The following is a 17723-nucleotide window of genomic DNA, read 5'->3' as shown; positions in this document are numbered from 1 at the left end:
ACTCGTGCATTAGGTTTGCCTTTAACTTAAAGAAATCGGAACATATCCTACCAGTGCTAAATAGAAACGACATTTTAACAATGTCGAGAAGAAGATTCCTACGCTATAGTTGTCTGATATATAAAATCCTTAAAACTCAATCCCCACAATATTTATATTGTAAATTTACAAAGCGGTCACAAATTCACTCTCACGTTACGCGTAACAGTGAGAAATTCAATGTACAAAGACTTAAACTGAAGATAGTGCAAGGATCATTTTCTAGAGCAGGTCCGAGAGTATGGAATGCGATACCAAAAGCTCTCACGGAAATAAAGTCATTTAATTCATTTCGAAATTCAGTAAAATCACATTTGATGAAATCCCAGCGACTGGCCTCTGGCACTTACGACATGTACAGTTTTATGTAACAACTTAGCTAAATCCAACAATATTGATACTTTTTATTGCATATGTCACTTGTTTATTTTCTGATTTATTCTTTTACTTGTTTTTTTAGTTTTTTTTTCTGTTCCTTTTGATGTGTAATGTTTAATATTGTATTCTTTTGACAAGGGTTAGGTGGTAGAGCAGCCATGGCTGAACCTCGCCCGCTTCAATAAAGACATTTTCATTCATTCATTCAATAAAGACATTTTCATTCATTCATTCATTCATTCATTCATTCATTCATTCATTCATTTCATTCATTCACCGGAAGTGGTAATATATTCAATTACTTCCGGTTGCAATAGAAAACAAACTTGGAGATAGAGTGTATCCTTCAGATACGGAATCCGTATCAGAAAATTGCTTCTTGTTTTCCATATCATTGTTGCTCTCACATCTGTAGACGGAAAGACAGACAGACAGATATTGCCGTACTAGAAGACTTTCCATACTCATGCATTGTATTGTTTGGAAATATAATAACAATGACAAAGACTGTAATTTAAAAGAATACTCCCGTTTATTTGCTCTGCTGCATAATCGATTTAACCCACAAACGCCCAAGACCAGTTTTATTCGTTAGCAACTGCCTGAACAATACCGTGTTACATCGAAAACCTGAGAAGAAAACTGAACGAAATTCCTACAACAAGAGAACAGGTAGTGTGCCTGAAGTGGAACAACGGGGGTTTGGCTAACTGAATGATATAGCTCATGTAACGTAGTGAAAAATAAAGTGGGTCACTGGTGGCACAAGGGGCGTTTGTGGGTTAAATTAATAGTAATGAAATACAATAATTGGTGGAATGAGAATGAGAAGGAAAGAGAAAAATACCGAGAAAAACCCATTGCAGAAGTCTATATAGATGGAAACTGGGGAATAATTCCTCAATTGTTGTGGAAATATAGAAATGCATACAAAAATTAGGACAATAATAGAGAATATAATTATGGAAAGAAACTGAGGGTTAACGGAACATACTATAAAATCAACATCCTAATGAATAGTAGCAAAAGGTAAATAATTTATACTGAATTGTGGAGAAACCTTCATTTGTTGTAGAATTTTTATCTTTCTCCATTTGTTGCAGGTAGAGGAAATACACAAATATATACACAGTAAAACTGAGAAGAATCTAAGAATTCAACTTTATACCGTCGAAAAAGATAGCAGATAATTCCTCTATTTGTAGTGAAGATATACAGATGTATACAAAATAAAACGTGGGAAAACTATGTAATGAAATTTTATAAAAACAAAATTTGGGTTAAAAACTCCATTTTATAGTTTAAATATTTTAATCTGTGCAAAGTAGGATGACAGAAGGCAACTTTATAGAAGAAATCTATATGTTAATGTACATTTGTAGTAGAAATATATAAATGTATGACAAGTAAAACTGGAAATGAGGCCGCGGTGGCTCAGTGGTAGAGCGTTCACCTTTTGTGCGTGGGGTCCCGGGTTCAAACCCTGCTCCCGCCAAATGAACTTTGTGGTGGACAAACACCGTGTCTGTGGGTTTTCTCGAGGTTCTCCCATTTCCTCCCACTTTCTTCATTCCGCCATTCCATTCATCTCTCATCATCACCGTCTCCTTTAGCCTAACCGGCATAACCGTGGGACGTAAAACTCAAAGATTTCATTTTATTTCATATGCAAACAGCCATATAAAGAAACTTTACAAAACAGTTGAACAGAAAGTAAGGTTTCAAAACCTGCAGTAAAACATGTATATATTATTTCATACAATCAATACAGTCAACAGATAGTACATACGAAGGGTAAGGGGATAAAAGAAGGAGTGTCACAAAACTACATTTTCCACAAAATGGCTTCTTAATTTTAAAAACCGCGTGCAAAATGAACAGGGTTGAAATACACGAACGATCACTTAATAGAGTTAAAGGTTATTGTCCATTCGTTATTGTACGCAGTAAAATTGTACGAAGAGTCACCAACAGATAGGCCAAAGCACTTGTTAATGCACACACATGGACATTCCTTGTTTCTTTCTCCTTACCCTTCAACATTAGGTTATTTTGCAACATAGTCTCCATCAAAGGTGTCCACCAAATTCATGAGGTCGGCGCTCACGAGTTCGGAACTCACGCTCACTCGACCTCAACCTCACGAGCGTGAGTTTGAGTGAGCGTGAGGTCAGACCGGTAAAGTGAGCGTGAGGTTGAAATGAGTTTGTGAGCGTGAGGTTAGGTCAAAGTGGTCACCTCTGGTCTGCATATCGGTTGAGGCTCTTGTCGCATCATGGAATGAGTTTCAATATTCCCTTTTGGTAAAAATCCTGTCCATGCCTGTTCAGCCACTTTGCCAGAAAGTGTTTGTTCTCTTCGGTTGAAGCGAAGCGACGGCCTCCTAGGTGCTCCTTCAAGTGCGAGAACAGGTGAAAGTCGCTTGAAGCTAGGTCCGGGCTGTAGGGATGGTAATCGATGATGTCCCAGCGAAACTGCTTCAATAGCGTGGTAGTCTTATGTGCTGCATACGGGCGCGCATTGTGAAGGAAAATGACACCCTTGGTGAGAAGTTCTAGCCGTTCTTTCCTGATTATTTCGCCCATGATTACGTGTTTTGTCCACAGAAATCGAATAACTGAGCGGACTTTTTTTTTTTTTTTTTGCAAGACCAGTTTTCCAAACAAGTCGCCATTTATGTTTACCTACAACTAGTGCCGTAGGTGGCGGGTGGCTGAAACTCTGCATAGTTGCCAACTCCATCTATTAAAATCACCACAACCTCCTCATACTTCCATAACACACGCAACTTCAGCAATATCAGCCAGGTAACCTTACTTTCTGAACCTTCCTCGTAGAAGGAAAGTAAGGGTTAATTCCTCTATGTACACAAATGTACACAAAATAGAAGTGGTAAGCATAGGATGGAATTTATAAAAGAAAATTCGAGTATTGCAGAGACATGTTAGGAAATTCAGGGACATGACAAGGACAGAATTTGCAATAGAAACATAAAATATAAGGATCGTCTTTTGAAAACAAATGGAGGTTTCATAGCCTTATATTAAATTTATTGACTCATTTAAAAGAATAGTCAGTGATATTTCGAACAATATAAGACGGTATCTGAACAGAAGAAATGTCGTTGGAAGTTTATTCACTATCACCTTATTTAATTGTGATCTTGTTCCACTTTGAATAGTAAGAATAAGTAATTATCCCACCATAGTTTAGACAGCTTGTGGTAGCAAGGTAATTTAATTTCTGACAATAACGATAGCATGAAAGTTGACACTAGTGTCACCTGTTAACGAGAATAAAAGCATCCCACACAAACAGTGTTGATATCAATACTGCAGTGGTACAAATTAATTTTAATACCTGTTTCTTATTCACATTTCAAGAATACTTAACAGAATGTGTCTGCAAAAAGACAATTCAAACAATGAATCAAAATTTATAGCATTTGTTTCAATGTCTGTATCAATATATATAAAAAAAGGAAGCACAAAATGTAAAACCTGTTTTTAGATGTCAGTTATGACAGGGAAATCAATTATACCATATTTCTTCATAAGTAACAGCTGTTGGTTCCAATGCGTTTGCTCATGAGTAAAAATAATAGAAAACGACACACCTTCTGAATATTTCATCATGTTTTTCTATTATCGTATTGAGAACTAGTGAAACTTACAGTTGTTTTCGCTATTTTATTTTCTTTGCTTTGATCATTTCAAGGTTTGCCCTTTGCTCTTTTCAAAGATTGTTTCATGTTATTTTCGACGGAACTACGTCACATATCGGAATAGAACATAGTTGCCAGTTCATTTTGCAACTAGGAAAAATTGAAGGTGATAAGTTTTAAATGCTCGAATTACGAATCATGAAAAATGTATATTAGACGTTGGGAATATGTTCACTTAATTTTGGCTGCTTTGAGTTTACGGTTTGACTTAAGCAAAGCAAGACATAATATTCTGAATGTAAGTACCCAAACCGAGGGAAGATTAAAGAACTTATATCCAAGATTTACAACTGATTTGTTCAATCAATTGAATAGTAGATCTTTCTTGTTATATTGTTCGCTAGAATTATACATTTCTGTGAAACTTGAACATTCTGAGAATGACTTTACAGTTATAGACTTGATTTGTTTACAAGAAGCTTGTACCGAAATGTATAATAGCATGGCAGCATTTTTAAGATATTATGCTCTCACGCCATCAGAACAGTGGCCAAGATGTATTGCTAAGAATTGCAATGGAAACACTATATTCATATCTTTGTGGTTAAACGTAACGAACCATAAATACCTAGAAACTTATAGGAACTTAAGGAAATATGGAAACTTAGGGGGTCAAACGTTACAATTGAGTACGTTTCATTTTCCTCCATTTACATTAGTAAAAAATATATCCAACGGTCCTATATTGTATGGTGGAGTTGAATTTAAGCTTCTCGATGAACTGTCTAAAAGATTGAATTTTACATTGAAAGTTGTTCAGGTCAGAAATGACGAAATGTGGGGCAGTGAAACTAAAGGTGTACTTGGTGATGTGGTGTCAGGAATCGCTGATATTGGTGCCTGTGGATTCTTTGTAGACTTATATGGTTGGGAATTTGTAGTATTTTCTTCACCATACACAACACTAGGAGTGACTTTCGTTACCAAAGAAGCACGTACATTGTCAGTGACGTGGTTATCCGTTTTCTTACCCTTTGCAAAGCTAACTTGGATTACTGTCTTGTGTTTTATGTCCTTTGGTGCATTTATGCTGTGCACTTGTATTCGCATAAGTAAACGAATGCAATTTCATCATAAGACTAACCCGTACAGCAAATTCGAAACATCTCTTATGTATATTTATGGGTTATTCATCCATCAAAGTGCAACAGAGCCATATTTATGTAATTTACGTTTTATATTTATAAGTTTAGCTCTTGTTAGTATTTTAATTGGCGAATTCTACAGTAGTAAATTAATGTCCTTTGTAACTGTTCCGATGACAGCTCCCAACATCGATACGCTGTATGAATTGATTTATTCGGAACTTCAGTGGGGCTCTGCAACAGATACTGGTCGCTGGGTTCATAACATTTTGAAGAAATCTGAAGACCCTCGAATGTTACGTTTGGCTAATCATTACAGACGATTAAACAATGACACTAGTATTGATGTTAGATTTATGAACAATAATTTAGCCTTAGCAATACAAGTATTGGAATCTAAATTTATCATTGATGTTGCATATTTGAATAGCTCTAATCGGAGAAATATGCACTTGTTGAAGGAGACCCTTCTTGACATGACTGTTGCCCTTGCATTCCAGCGAGGCTCTCCATATGAAATTTACTTTAGTAGATATATTCGCAGGTTGGTAGAATGTGGTGTTATTGACAAATGGCTGAGTGAAGTGGAATACGAGGTACAAAGTGATGAATTAATTAGTTTCGTATCAACAAACAAGGTCTTACAGGCACAAAATACACCAAAAGCGCTAACTTTGCAAAACGTAAAAGGCATTTTTGCAATCCTTGTTGCTGGTTATGTTCTATCTGCCACCGTGTTGATTGTAGAATTTGTTGCAGAATTTGTTAATAGAACAAATCAAGTATTTTAAGTATGGTCTTATCAAAACAAGCAGTATTCGTAATTCTAAATTAAAGTCACTATGGCGGGATGTATATTTCTACCTATTTTCTGCTCTCGACATAGTGACATGAGTGCTTTCATGATTGAGAAACAGTGTACTTGATCATGACTTAGCATCTTAAGGGAAGTGGCAGATGCTGGAATCGAAAAGTAGCAACTCGTGTAGAAATGCAGAAATAATGACATTTGAAGCCGTTGCACTAAATACGCATCGCTCAGTTGAACCTGTGCCATCATCAGATTCAGAATACTTCAAAATATATTTATCTAATGAAATTCGATATTAAATTTACATATTTTGAATCCCATATTTGATGAAGTATTTACTATCCTTTCAACATCACAACTATAAATATGGTGTTATTAGAGACGATTATTAACCAAACTATTTTGTTAACTGTAAAATTATTCAATGCAATTAAAATAAGTTAAAAAAGAAATGTCTAAACTGAATCTGCGCCAGAAACTATTCTTATCTTTTATCCACAAATTAGTATCTATACCAAGGATCTTATAAAATAGAGAATGTGCCCTTACAACAATATCTTGAAGCCATACGTCACAGTTTCGCCATCCCTACTCTGCCCACTCTGCCCAATAGGATCACAATGTTTTGAGCAAACAATCATGGCGGAAACGAAAGTAGACAATCAGATAATGGTAGAAACGAGAGTAGCCAATCAGACGTGCCGATGCTAGGTTGCATTTTGGCTTCACCGATTTAATAGGATGAAGATATATATGGACAGATCCTCTATTTATAACATCCTTGATCTATACATTCACAAGAGCACGTTCCTAAATTTACCGTTATGCTTAAGCATCCGAATCATATCAAACATAACACATTAATTACTCTAGATATATTTATTACCTTCGGCTTCCATATTCCACATAGACTTCCTACTAACTAATCTTACTCCTGTTAATGCACATACCATCAAATTTACATCATTAAACTAAGAGAGTCTACTACTAAAAGAGAACATCTGAAAGATTCCTTGAGTCCTAATCCATCTTGTTCCGCTTCCAATCAAAACTCATTTATTTACACAGCATTTAACCTTGCAACACATAATCAAAACATGAGCATATGCCATTATTCCATAACATTGCTAGTCCGTAGCCTTGTAGTCTTATTCCAAACATTAACTTATAAAAAAATGTTCGCCTTCTTCTTTCATTATGTTGCTTAAAAGGACAAATATTTGTGTTGTTTTATTGATTGATATTATTACAAGTGTTTGAAAAGGAGAAACTATTTTTGGAAATGTTTGATGAATTTCATTTTAGAATTTCAGGAATGTTTTATTTAATGGGTGCGGTTGAGTACAGTATGTTAATTACTTGGTAGTATATTATCTTGTATTTGAGAGGGAATATTACCTATAACAAGGTAGAGATTGGTTCGGTAGTTGGATAATAAAATAAAGGAAATATAGGAAGAATCATGTGACTTTTTTTTTTTACAAGTATGCTATTCTAAGCTTAACTTAGTTTTGGGCTATTATTTACATGCTTTTTACGACATGAAAGCTTATGATATATTTGTTTTTATATCCTCTACTGGATCTCTTATTACTTTTTGATACAGCCATCAATTGGTCATTGGCTCCCACTGACATTCACTTCAGATGAATATTAACAATTAAAGATATTTAAATCAGTGATGTGTCGTAAACTATAATTTTACGTCTACGCGATTGTCTACTGTAATCTATACGTAATCTACATTACACCTTTTCCCGTGTAGACTATGTAGACAACCATTATCAAATGTAAGGAAGAATTTCGTTGCTCGTTTGTTCATATTTCTTCATTCAGTTGTTTTGCTTCGGTGCAGCGAAAGATTATGGAAACGACTAACATAAAAAGTAGAGGAAATTATCAAATCTGTATGTTTACTCTGCTCTGCACATACCACTTCCTTAGATTTTCCACTTCGAGCACTGCTTTTATAATGAAACTTACAAAACTAATTCTCACCTGTGTGCTTTCAGTCTTGAAGCTGCTGTATTTGCCAATTTGTTCTTGCATATTTTACAAAATGCATAATATTTTTCATTTTCCTTCATCAAGACGAAAATAGGTATTCGCAAGTTACTATTCGCTGGTCTAGACATTTTATTTTGTACGCAATTTCGCAAGGTAACGACAAAATAAAGCTCTTTTATTGTCCACGACGCCATATTAAATTACGTGTTGTTGACATATTCTACATAGTCTACGTTGTTTACATTGTCTACGCATTGTTAACACGTAAACATAAACTATCGTTTTTTACGCGTAGACGCACATCTCTGATTTAAACTCACTTTATAGTCTCTAATTTTTGTGAACAGATTCACTGAAAAATAGTATTTCCAAGGATAGGTATTTTCTTTCACGAGAATGAGTCAAAAATTATCTAGTTTTCGTTCTACAATTCATTTACAGAAAGGTAGGGGTCGAACATGTACATATTTTCCTACATAGTCACCTACCTTGTTCCAGCGGTCACAAGCATGTATATTTCTTCCAAGAAGGAACGAAGCCACTTTTGTATCTCTTCCTTCTAAGTCTGAGGAAAATCGACGACATCTCCATGATCAATGTGCAGAGGACAACTACCTTATCGAAGGATAGCCGCTTATTCGCCAGAACCACCTCTTGAGTTTGCTGAGTCTTGTCGTCCGTGGTGGAGGCTTGCAGGCGTTCTGTCCTCTCTTCTTACGCCACACTAGGCCGGGCACTTCTAAAATTCTCGATCAAGAAAATAACACTTTTACTCGATAAAGGACTGTCGTCGTATTGTAATAAAAGTCTACGACGAATTTGAACCCCTTTTTGCGATCAGGGAAATCGTATCATTGCTCGTTATTCCTTCCTAGTTCAAATTGCTGGAGAAGCGGACATGTTTACATTCTATTAACTGGAAGCAACATGAAGTGATTGATATCACATTTCGCACACGTGACGAAAGCTGTACTAAGCACGCATTCACGAAAGGGAGTACAAAAACCTTGATGGTGTACCATAGTGAAAGTGTAGATAATTTTGAGTCATTCTTGTGCAATACTTTCAACCATTACAATAATAGAAATATATATGATAATCCAGCAGATTATAATTTTTAGAGGAGCCATTCATCATAAAATACTGCAGTCAGTTATACCAGTGATTTTTGAAAAGGAAATTTGTACAAAACGCACTGCTCTTAAAGTGACACAAACACACACACACACACACAAGAGGTTCAAGCCTGGGGATTGAGCGAACCAGAGAAGGTATTGAACTACTTTCTGATGTTTCTCAAACCACGCTTGAAAAGATTTGGCTCCGGGTATTCACACAATGCCATCTTGGAAAAGTGCTTAGTTCTTAGAGACCAAGGTCTGCATTACAGGATGCACTTGATCACCTAAAATGTCCAGATAGTTACTAACAACAATGAGTCCTTTGAAAATGATACCGTTGTAGAACCAACAAAATATTGTGAAATTGAAACTCATGGCAGAATGGAGTTGCCGATAGTCTGAATAATAAGAAACAGGTAGATTAAAGCATGTAACTCTTCGAGCCTCCACTATGCTTAAAATCAGAAGTAAAACTAACCTAACTTAATCAAGTTTTATGTGGGTTTTATTAGTTTAACATCCCATGATTGTGCATCAAAACAAATGGAAGGATGGTGATGATAACACTGAGGGATATGGTGGTATAAACGGGAGAATACCAAGAAATCGTACGTATGCGACATTTCTCCACCACAAATCTGATTGGATGCAATCGCGTATCGAACCAGTGACCCCATGCAGCAGACTTGAGTGTTTTTATATTCTTGACAATATTTTTCGTGCTACGTTAGAGGTGGTTATATTGTGTTTCAAAATCACAACTTGACTGTGGATGTTGAGGTTATGTAGATTTCGTCGGATTCTGATTTTAGAAATATGTCGATCGAGACGAGTGCTGTAGTCAGTTGTGTCCCATTAGATTTACAGTTCATTGCAATAATCCTTTTTAACGGTTTGGCATTTCCGCTTGATAGGCTTAGTTTCATTCCTCTTTTTTCTCTTCTCTGATGATATCTTGGTACGGATTCGGATATCTTGGACAAGAGGAGCGAAGCTAGAACAGGTGATTAAGAAACATGTATGTCGGTCCTAAAGCACTTCATAATCACTATTCCGTTCGTAACAACCATTGAAACGCATATATTTGAATTTAACTCTGCATATTCCTCAGTAACTTAATTGCAAATCCTAACAGATTGTCCAATTGCATTTTGACATTATATTGGATCTAAAAAAGATCCAAATGAGATTTCGAGATTGAAGAACCCATTTTACATTTTCGAAACAAGACCTCTACTAAAAACATGAAACTTAAAGAGTATTTTCTTTCTCCCCTTCTATATCTTCACGGTTGTTTCAAGCTCTGGTAAGGGGTTCATATATTACACATTTAGTTGTTATATGACATTGGTCTACAAATATTTTTTACTAAGCTCTTGCTCTTCATTGGAAAGGAGAAAGTAGTGTTTAGTTTAGAACTTCTAGAAAAGTGGGAAAATGAACTGGATCCGAGTAGCATTTGACACATTGTCAGTTAGGAAATTTACATTTCTGTGAAATTAGCTCATTGTGCCTTTATCGTAAAAATGAAGATTCATTCGTAGACTGCATAATTGAAACATTCCGTTTCGTGACGGAGTTACGCATTCAGCATTTAATAGAAATAAACTTATTAAACTCTAGCTCCAACTTAGATAACCTATAGGACGAATTTAGTTCTATTTTTTTAATAAAAAAGGACATAGAACTCAAATTTGTAACGAACCACAATTTCTAAATCTAAATCTTACATAAACTGGTTCTCCTCAATCTGAACCAAGCAAGATATGCGTCGTATAAAATGTATGTTAAAAATATGTTCTTTTCTTGTTGATTTTGCTTATTCTTATGCTATTAAATTGTTAGATATTACGATGATTCTAATGACAAATAGATGACAAAGACAATTTTGTTGAACACTATTTTTTATGCTGAAAGAATTCTTTTTTTAAAAAATATACTACACATAGTTCTGGTAATATTCTACAAATATACAGCGTTCTGAAATAACGTAAATAATGTAAAAACTTGTAAACAACGTTATAAGTACCTTAACTTTATAAATAAAGATGCGAGGACTGGTGTTCGTATTTTATTATCGCCGTAGCGTGAAGTAATATATGTTAAGGGTTTTTGTTGGGAGTTAAATTAATATTATAAAGGTCAATTTGTAAAGAAAATCAGCTGCAGAAAATGTGTTTCTCTTCTCTACTTCTGCATTTCAGCCGTAGACAAATTAAGAAAATTATGAAACATATTATAAAATAATATTTCGATTAGTTTGTTAAAAATATAAGGGTATATACACTACACAAGTATTTGAAAATCGTTTCACTCATGCGTAATAACCATACAAATGTTATCTTTATTCTATGACGCCATGTCATAGAAGATTTGAGTTAATATCTAAATGTTTTGAAAGGTTGGTATTTTATATACACATTTGGCACAAAGTTGCTTTCCTCAACATGTGAAGATATAGTTGTTCTGGTTAAAGCGACTTCCCTGTGAGTAGAAGATGGCCGCCTTCAAAAAATAAAATTCTGTAACAACAGTCTGCAAGCTTGAAGACATTCAGTAATGCACTCCAACATACCTCACAAACACTTCTAATATATGCAGTATACTTGCGATAATAAATTTGGAACTTGAAATAATATTTTGAAAAATGTCAAAGAAAGAACAGCCGCTATGTTTTATCGAAGTATAAATTAGGTATGGATAATGAAGTAACAATTGCTACAAAGGGTCCATCGTAAATGTCAGGTGTAGATTAAATACTGATGTCAAGTCAAACAGACAATATTGAATTAGTTCAGAATAATTTATTTTTCTGCTTAGTTTATTTAAGTCTAAATAAGGATAAAATAAAGAAGTTTAAAGTACTCTAAGTTGCAGTCCCTGTTCGGGCGTCAAATCTACATTAGTTTTTTGTGTATACTGTACAAAATTTAAATTTAAATTAGGTCTCTTTGTAATGAAGTAGAAATATATTACAAAATTTCCTTATAAAATACGTAAGTCCATATTAAAACTTTATAATAGAAATATACAATACAGTAACAATATTTAAAAAATGTAAGACTTTAGAAAATTAATTCAATAATTTGACTCGTTAGGAACTCATACAATGTTTATTTGAATATTATTACTACAACTAATTTAATCTAACCTTAATCACTAAATATTTATTTACTACCTTAAATATGAATATTTTTTAAAAAAACAATTACTTAACAAACAAATCAGATTGAACCTAGTCCTATCTTTAAAAATAATGAGAAAAGCATTTAGTTTCTAATGACACCATCTTGTATCTAAGAAATATATTTAATTACTGTTAGACATGTCGATCGTAACATTGCAATAACAAATACGTGTTATTAATACTATCATATTATACACATTGTATTTTGTACTGTATATAAAATATTAGTTCAAAGAAAGCTCGCTTAAGTTTAAAAATGTAAATAAAGTTTAGAGCACTTTTGTAGTTCACAAGAAAGGAAGTCTTCACAACAGTCTAAGGGAAATAAGATAAATTGCAATTATGTTAAATCTTCTGCTAAGTGGTTATTAATTTAGTAAATTTAAGAATTATTTTTTAATTTCTATAATTACTATTATTTCCACAATTTCTAACATCCGCACCAAAATCACCTTTCAATCTATGTTGCTAGCTACGAAAGTATTTCCAAAAGTTTTAGGCCTAATACTGAAATATCGCGCTACTGGTATTGGACCGTTCATGGCGTATGGTGCCATCTATGGTGTAGAGTGCCTGTCATGGTGTATAGTGCCATCTATAGAAGAGAGAATATATCAGCTGGAGCCAGTCTCATTTGAGTCTGTCACTGTGAGTTGAGCTCGCATAAGGACAATGCTCCAGTTTGTACACGGCTGTTGTTGTCATGTTGCAGTGAAAGAATGCGGCATCAAGGTAATTCAGCACCACTTTACAATCCAGATTTAGTACTCTAGTCATGGCAACAACAGCTGTGTGGAGATGAAGTATGGTCATGGAATGTCAATGTACAGCAGTTGATTCAAATGACTGACTCCCAACAAACTGACGCAGTTAGACAGACGAAATTAATAGATAACTTCTTCCATAGATGGCACTATATGACATGAACGACTTATTAACAGTGGCACTATATCGCCGGTGTCAGGTCGGAAACTTTTCGAGATACCCTCGTACATAATGAATTCTCAGTTCATCGTTGTTTTCTTTGGTTTACGAACTAGAAGTAACCAAGAACGATTACATATATACCCCATACATCGTACAAAATATAAAGTAAAATATACATAAAACATTTTAGGAACAGAGTTGCTGTAACCCTCTGCAGGAAACTGAAGAAGAAATATAGTTTTTACAAACTTCGAGTTCATTTTCCTTGTACTTAATATTGAAAACAGATACATAATAACATTGTACATCAGCCATGATTAGAATTTGAAATGGACGGATTTAAATGGAACAACATGTACGTTGAAACACAGACATACAAAACATGAATGCCTTAGCCTTAGACTACTGCAATGTATTAAACATTAAAATACGGAAACACAAATTGAAACATAGTATTATAACAGTGAATCTAACACTTAGATTAGTGTAATATATTAAACGTTTAAATAAAGAAACACAAATGTAAACATAGTATTTTATCAGCAAATCTGAAACAATAAAAATTTACAGAAAGAATGCCTACAACGAAAAAATATGAACACTTTTAGATACAGCAATGATACCAACTTAGGAAGGAAATTTCTCCTAAATCGTATTTCAAATCTCCATATTTCGTTAAAATCATTTTTTTAAAGAAAAATTGAATTCAACTGTAGGTTTAGTTTTAAAATTTCCAATGTACTTGACTAATTTGATACAACTAACTGAATTTGATATAGACACTTGTGCATATAGAAATTTCACCAGGGATGGAGTTCAAGCGCCTATGTTCATATCGCTTCAGGATATGCTCGATTTTACCAACCCTCTGTTAATATAGCAAATTCTTATTTTCATAATGTGCTGTAGAAGGTAGCGTTGAAATTCGGGGAATCACTTTGCATACGCCAATGGGTTAAAGTAACGAGGAAACAAGGAATGAATTAACTGAACACTGAGTTCTTATCTTAAGGACGAACATCAGTGAAAAGGAGTTTTAAATGTAGAAGACATGAATTCACTCTTTAAAAACGTACCTTCTAATTGTACCTCCTGCAGCAGAACTTTCTCCGTAAATTTACAGGAAAAGCTTCGGTTTGGCTACATTGAGACAAGTACTGGCGCTGGACGGTAGAATATACGAGAAGATGGACATTCAGTGTATGAATAATTAAAGAAATATTCAATAATTAAACAAATATTCAAGTTCTAATCTTCATTTTTAGTTGGATTAGTAACCCAAACATCTTTAGAAAGCGTTGCTCCTCGTTCAGTTCCATAATTGATCTTCTTATGAATTCCTACCACCAGAATACAGGTAACTATTATACCAAGAATCTGGAATTGAAAAGCAAATGAACAATTAATACATACGTTATCATTCTACAGTAGTAGTTGAAATATTATTGCTAATATTTTGAGAATGAGAAACATGTCTTTATTGGTAATGTAGTGTTTTCTCGTAGAGATTAGGTGTTACAGTAGGTTGTAAGGAAGACCTGCTTCCTAAACTTTCACTGCTCGAGGAAATGTGTACCCAATGATTTTTGCTGACTCCCAATCAGTGAAGTGAAGTGAAGTGAACACTAACGAACAAAATACTAGTAGCGCCTTTCTATGTCAAGTGTGCCCTCGGAAAATATGTGAAACATACTTCGACCCCGCTCCGCCATCCTCTTAAGCCTCCCTTTGCTTAGTTGAATGACCTCGGCTGTGTTGCCAATTTGTTATTCAGTCGTTTGATCTTGACGAGTGAGGATCGTAGGCTACTTAGAATGGCTAACAAGATAGAGGACAGCGAAGTCCGTGAAATAATTCATTGTTGGCAACGCTTCCGCATCCAACAATTGAAAGATCTTGGCCGCAGCAACTTCTCCCTCCTCTTTCGAGGGACGTACGGGAAATCATATATCGACAGCAGCGTCAGAAGGGGCACAGTTGAAATAGAAAGACTCTAAGTACTTTCTGTAGATGGAAGAAGAGACGGAACTTCCTAGAATTTCATATTTAAAATAGTCAGCTATTATTAACAACACAAAAATGAGCTGTTACAACTGATAATAAATGGGTTCTAGATATCTGTAATTATTTTAATTTGTTCATTCTTTAATTTAAATGTCTGTTGCTTAATTTATTATAACCCTGTTGTTTCCTTTATTTTCGTTCGTGTTTTTTTTAAATCAATGAATTATCTATGTCCTTTTTCTCTGTTCTATATTTGTCTACTTAATGTAGCTATTTATTGGTTGGATTATTATTTATGCGAAACCAAGACTGCGAATTTTTGAAACCTTCTAATTCTTGTAAAATGTTCATGTTTCATGATTATCTATTCTATATTTTCATTTTTTTTAATATTGTTTACGCTTATATTATTAGTAAACGGTGCTATTATATTTTAGGTTTCATGCATTTGTAATCTACAGAAGAATATGTTACTTGATTTTACAACGGGATTGTATAAGGAATCAAAATGTATCGGAATCCTATCTCTCACATGTATAGTAAGGTATAAATACGAAATCCAAAGTATGTTCTTCATCACGTAGTACTCTATAAGGGAGACATGGTGAAGTGAAGTACCATGGAAAAGCAGTGCCGAAAGCAATCATAGAAGTGTCACGAAGCTGTACTACATTCAAGGCATGTTCTTTTTATGCTCTATAAAGGCCTTTTTTGGCTTTCCTCATTATGCGTATACCAACCGTCGCTGATGCACTAGGTTCCTACGGATGCACCCCCGCGCTCCTGTCCTGGTTCAGTTAGATAGCATTCGTGCTTTTAGTAGCCATGTAGCAAAAGTTGATTCATGTTTTATACTCAGCCCTCCTAAAGTCAATTTGGACCCGGTAACTATTGCAACTTCTCCGTTAAGAAATACTTTATAAGGTAGTAAGAGTGCATTTCGTGCTAAGAGAAGTTAACCTTTCATGCATGTGTGTCCCGCATAAAATAGGATAGTATCAATTTTTTAGAAGAGGAAGAAATTAATACTGAGTGTGGGGGGGGGCAATAACAGCAGCAGAGGCAGATGTTAATACAGAGTGAGGCAATGATAGACACCAATAACTAGTACAAAAACGTACGTTTAGTGTATTTATTATTTACGGATTCTCTAACTGCTTTTCACCATGTATTTTTGAAAGCTTACTTTGAACATACTGTATCTAAACAATTGAAATTTTCAGGGGTGGCTGAAGGTGGTCGTAATTGATTCAACGGTTTCCTGGCTATTCCTGAGGGTACGGGCCTCCTCAACACTTTATTTATGTTCGCACTTAACGTTGTGTATATCTTTGATACAACTATTCGTATGAAGTCCATTTCATCCCACGCGTTTAATTTTGTCTTGGTCTAAAACGTAAGGCTTACTTAACTTTGAGATTCTGGTAATGAGAAAGTTGTGCGTCCAACAAGGAGCATATAATTTTACGCAAAATTTAGCAAAATGCGTTAAACTGAGTATAACTTGGTAAATAAAGTAGCAACAGTTTCGTGTAGTTTTGCTTTATTGTCATATGCTTCATTTTCTATACAGAGTGTGTAGTGCTCCACTACGTGCGATACAACAGTTAATTCTATGGCTTGATGTGCAATCCACAGTTCATTTTAATGTTATGAAAGTTTGTTGTAAAACAGTTGAGAAATTTATATTGTTTAATTAATTTTATCAGTAGTACCCAGATTATATATCTGTACTTAAGTTAATTTGAAAACATCATTGTAAATAGACCATTAACACTCTTGAAGAAACTTATTCTCGGAAGTGAAAAAAAAAGAAAATATTATTCTGTTATAAATTAAATACGTATTGTAGTTTGGAATTATCAAACTTCAACATAATTTATAAAATTTGTTCAGACAAAGGAGAATTCTATTATTGGAGAAATTCTATCTTCAGTGTGAAGTGAACCAGATAACATTGCCTGAGTAAGAATTAAGTATTTTTTTGTAATAGAAAGATATGACAAACAAAATGATAGCTTAATTTGTTTTAGGCTTGAGGGTCCTATTCCCTCAACACCACCGAAGCCTTCAGATATGATTTAATCTTCATATGAACAAGTCTGTCAAAATTATCAGTACTAAATATGCAATAATAGTTGACAAAATTTCCGTATTTCGATAATTATTGCAGTATGTATTTTGAAATGATGGTAAGTTTTCTGATTATCATTAAATACATCTTTCTTTTACCTGGATTTTTTTGCGATGTATATCAGGTCAAGAATATTGGATGTGCTGCGGTGATTCATGGGTATCGAAGCGAATATATATCTATCGAGGAATTTCATAGTTATTCTCCAGATTTTAAGGCTATCTAGATAGAACACAAATATGTCTTCTTCGAATTTTAAAAATGTATTAAAGGTGAAGTTAAATATTACATAGTAAATATGAAATA

General features: G+C 34.3%; 2 protein-coding genes across 3 annotated transcripts in view; one reads left to right on the top strand and one right to left on the bottom strand.

Annotated features, from left to right (window-relative positions):
• The first annotated feature begins 4286 nt into the window (after window positions 1-4286).
• Window positions 4287-6200, top strand: LOC145675891 (ionotropic receptor 21a-like). Its single transcript, XM_081746685.1, has one exon. It carries the CDS (start codon window positions 4287-4289, stop codon window positions 6015-6017), a length of 1731 nt encoding a protein of 576 aa, XP_081602811.1. The 3' UTR covers window positions 6018-6200.
• Window positions 6201-11229: 5029 nt separating this feature from the next.
• LOC145674910 (23 kDa integral membrane protein-like) overlaps window positions 11230-17723 on the bottom strand; it is a 42259-nt gene continuing 35765 nt past the window's right edge. The window contains exon 5 of one of the 2 annotated variants that reach the window (XM_081745170.1): window positions 11230-14656. In XM_081745170.1, the coding sequence (XP_081601296.1) occupies window positions 14528-14656 (129 nt within the window). In that variant the 3' untranslated portion in view covers window positions 11230-14527. The remainder of the gene's footprint in view (window positions 14657-17723) is intronic. The other variant, XR_014129064.1, reaches the window with a different exon arrangement.

Source organism: Thermobia domestica, chromosome 18 (assembly GCF_964235325.1).
Source record: "Thermobia domestica chromosome 18, izTheDome1.hap1.1, whole genome shotgun sequence".
NCBI classification, from domain to species: Eukaryota; Metazoa; Arthropoda; class Insecta; order Zygentoma; family Lepismatidae; genus Thermobia; species Thermobia domestica.
Note: the sequence above shows the minus strand (reverse complement) of the source record. Positions and strands in the feature narration are given on the sequence as shown.

What these genes read in the sequence shown, in the direction of transcription:
- LOC145675891 (XM_081746685.1), top strand. Translation starts at nt 4,287, where the DNA reads ATGTATATTAGACGTTGGGAATATGTTCACTTAATTTTGGCTGCTTTG.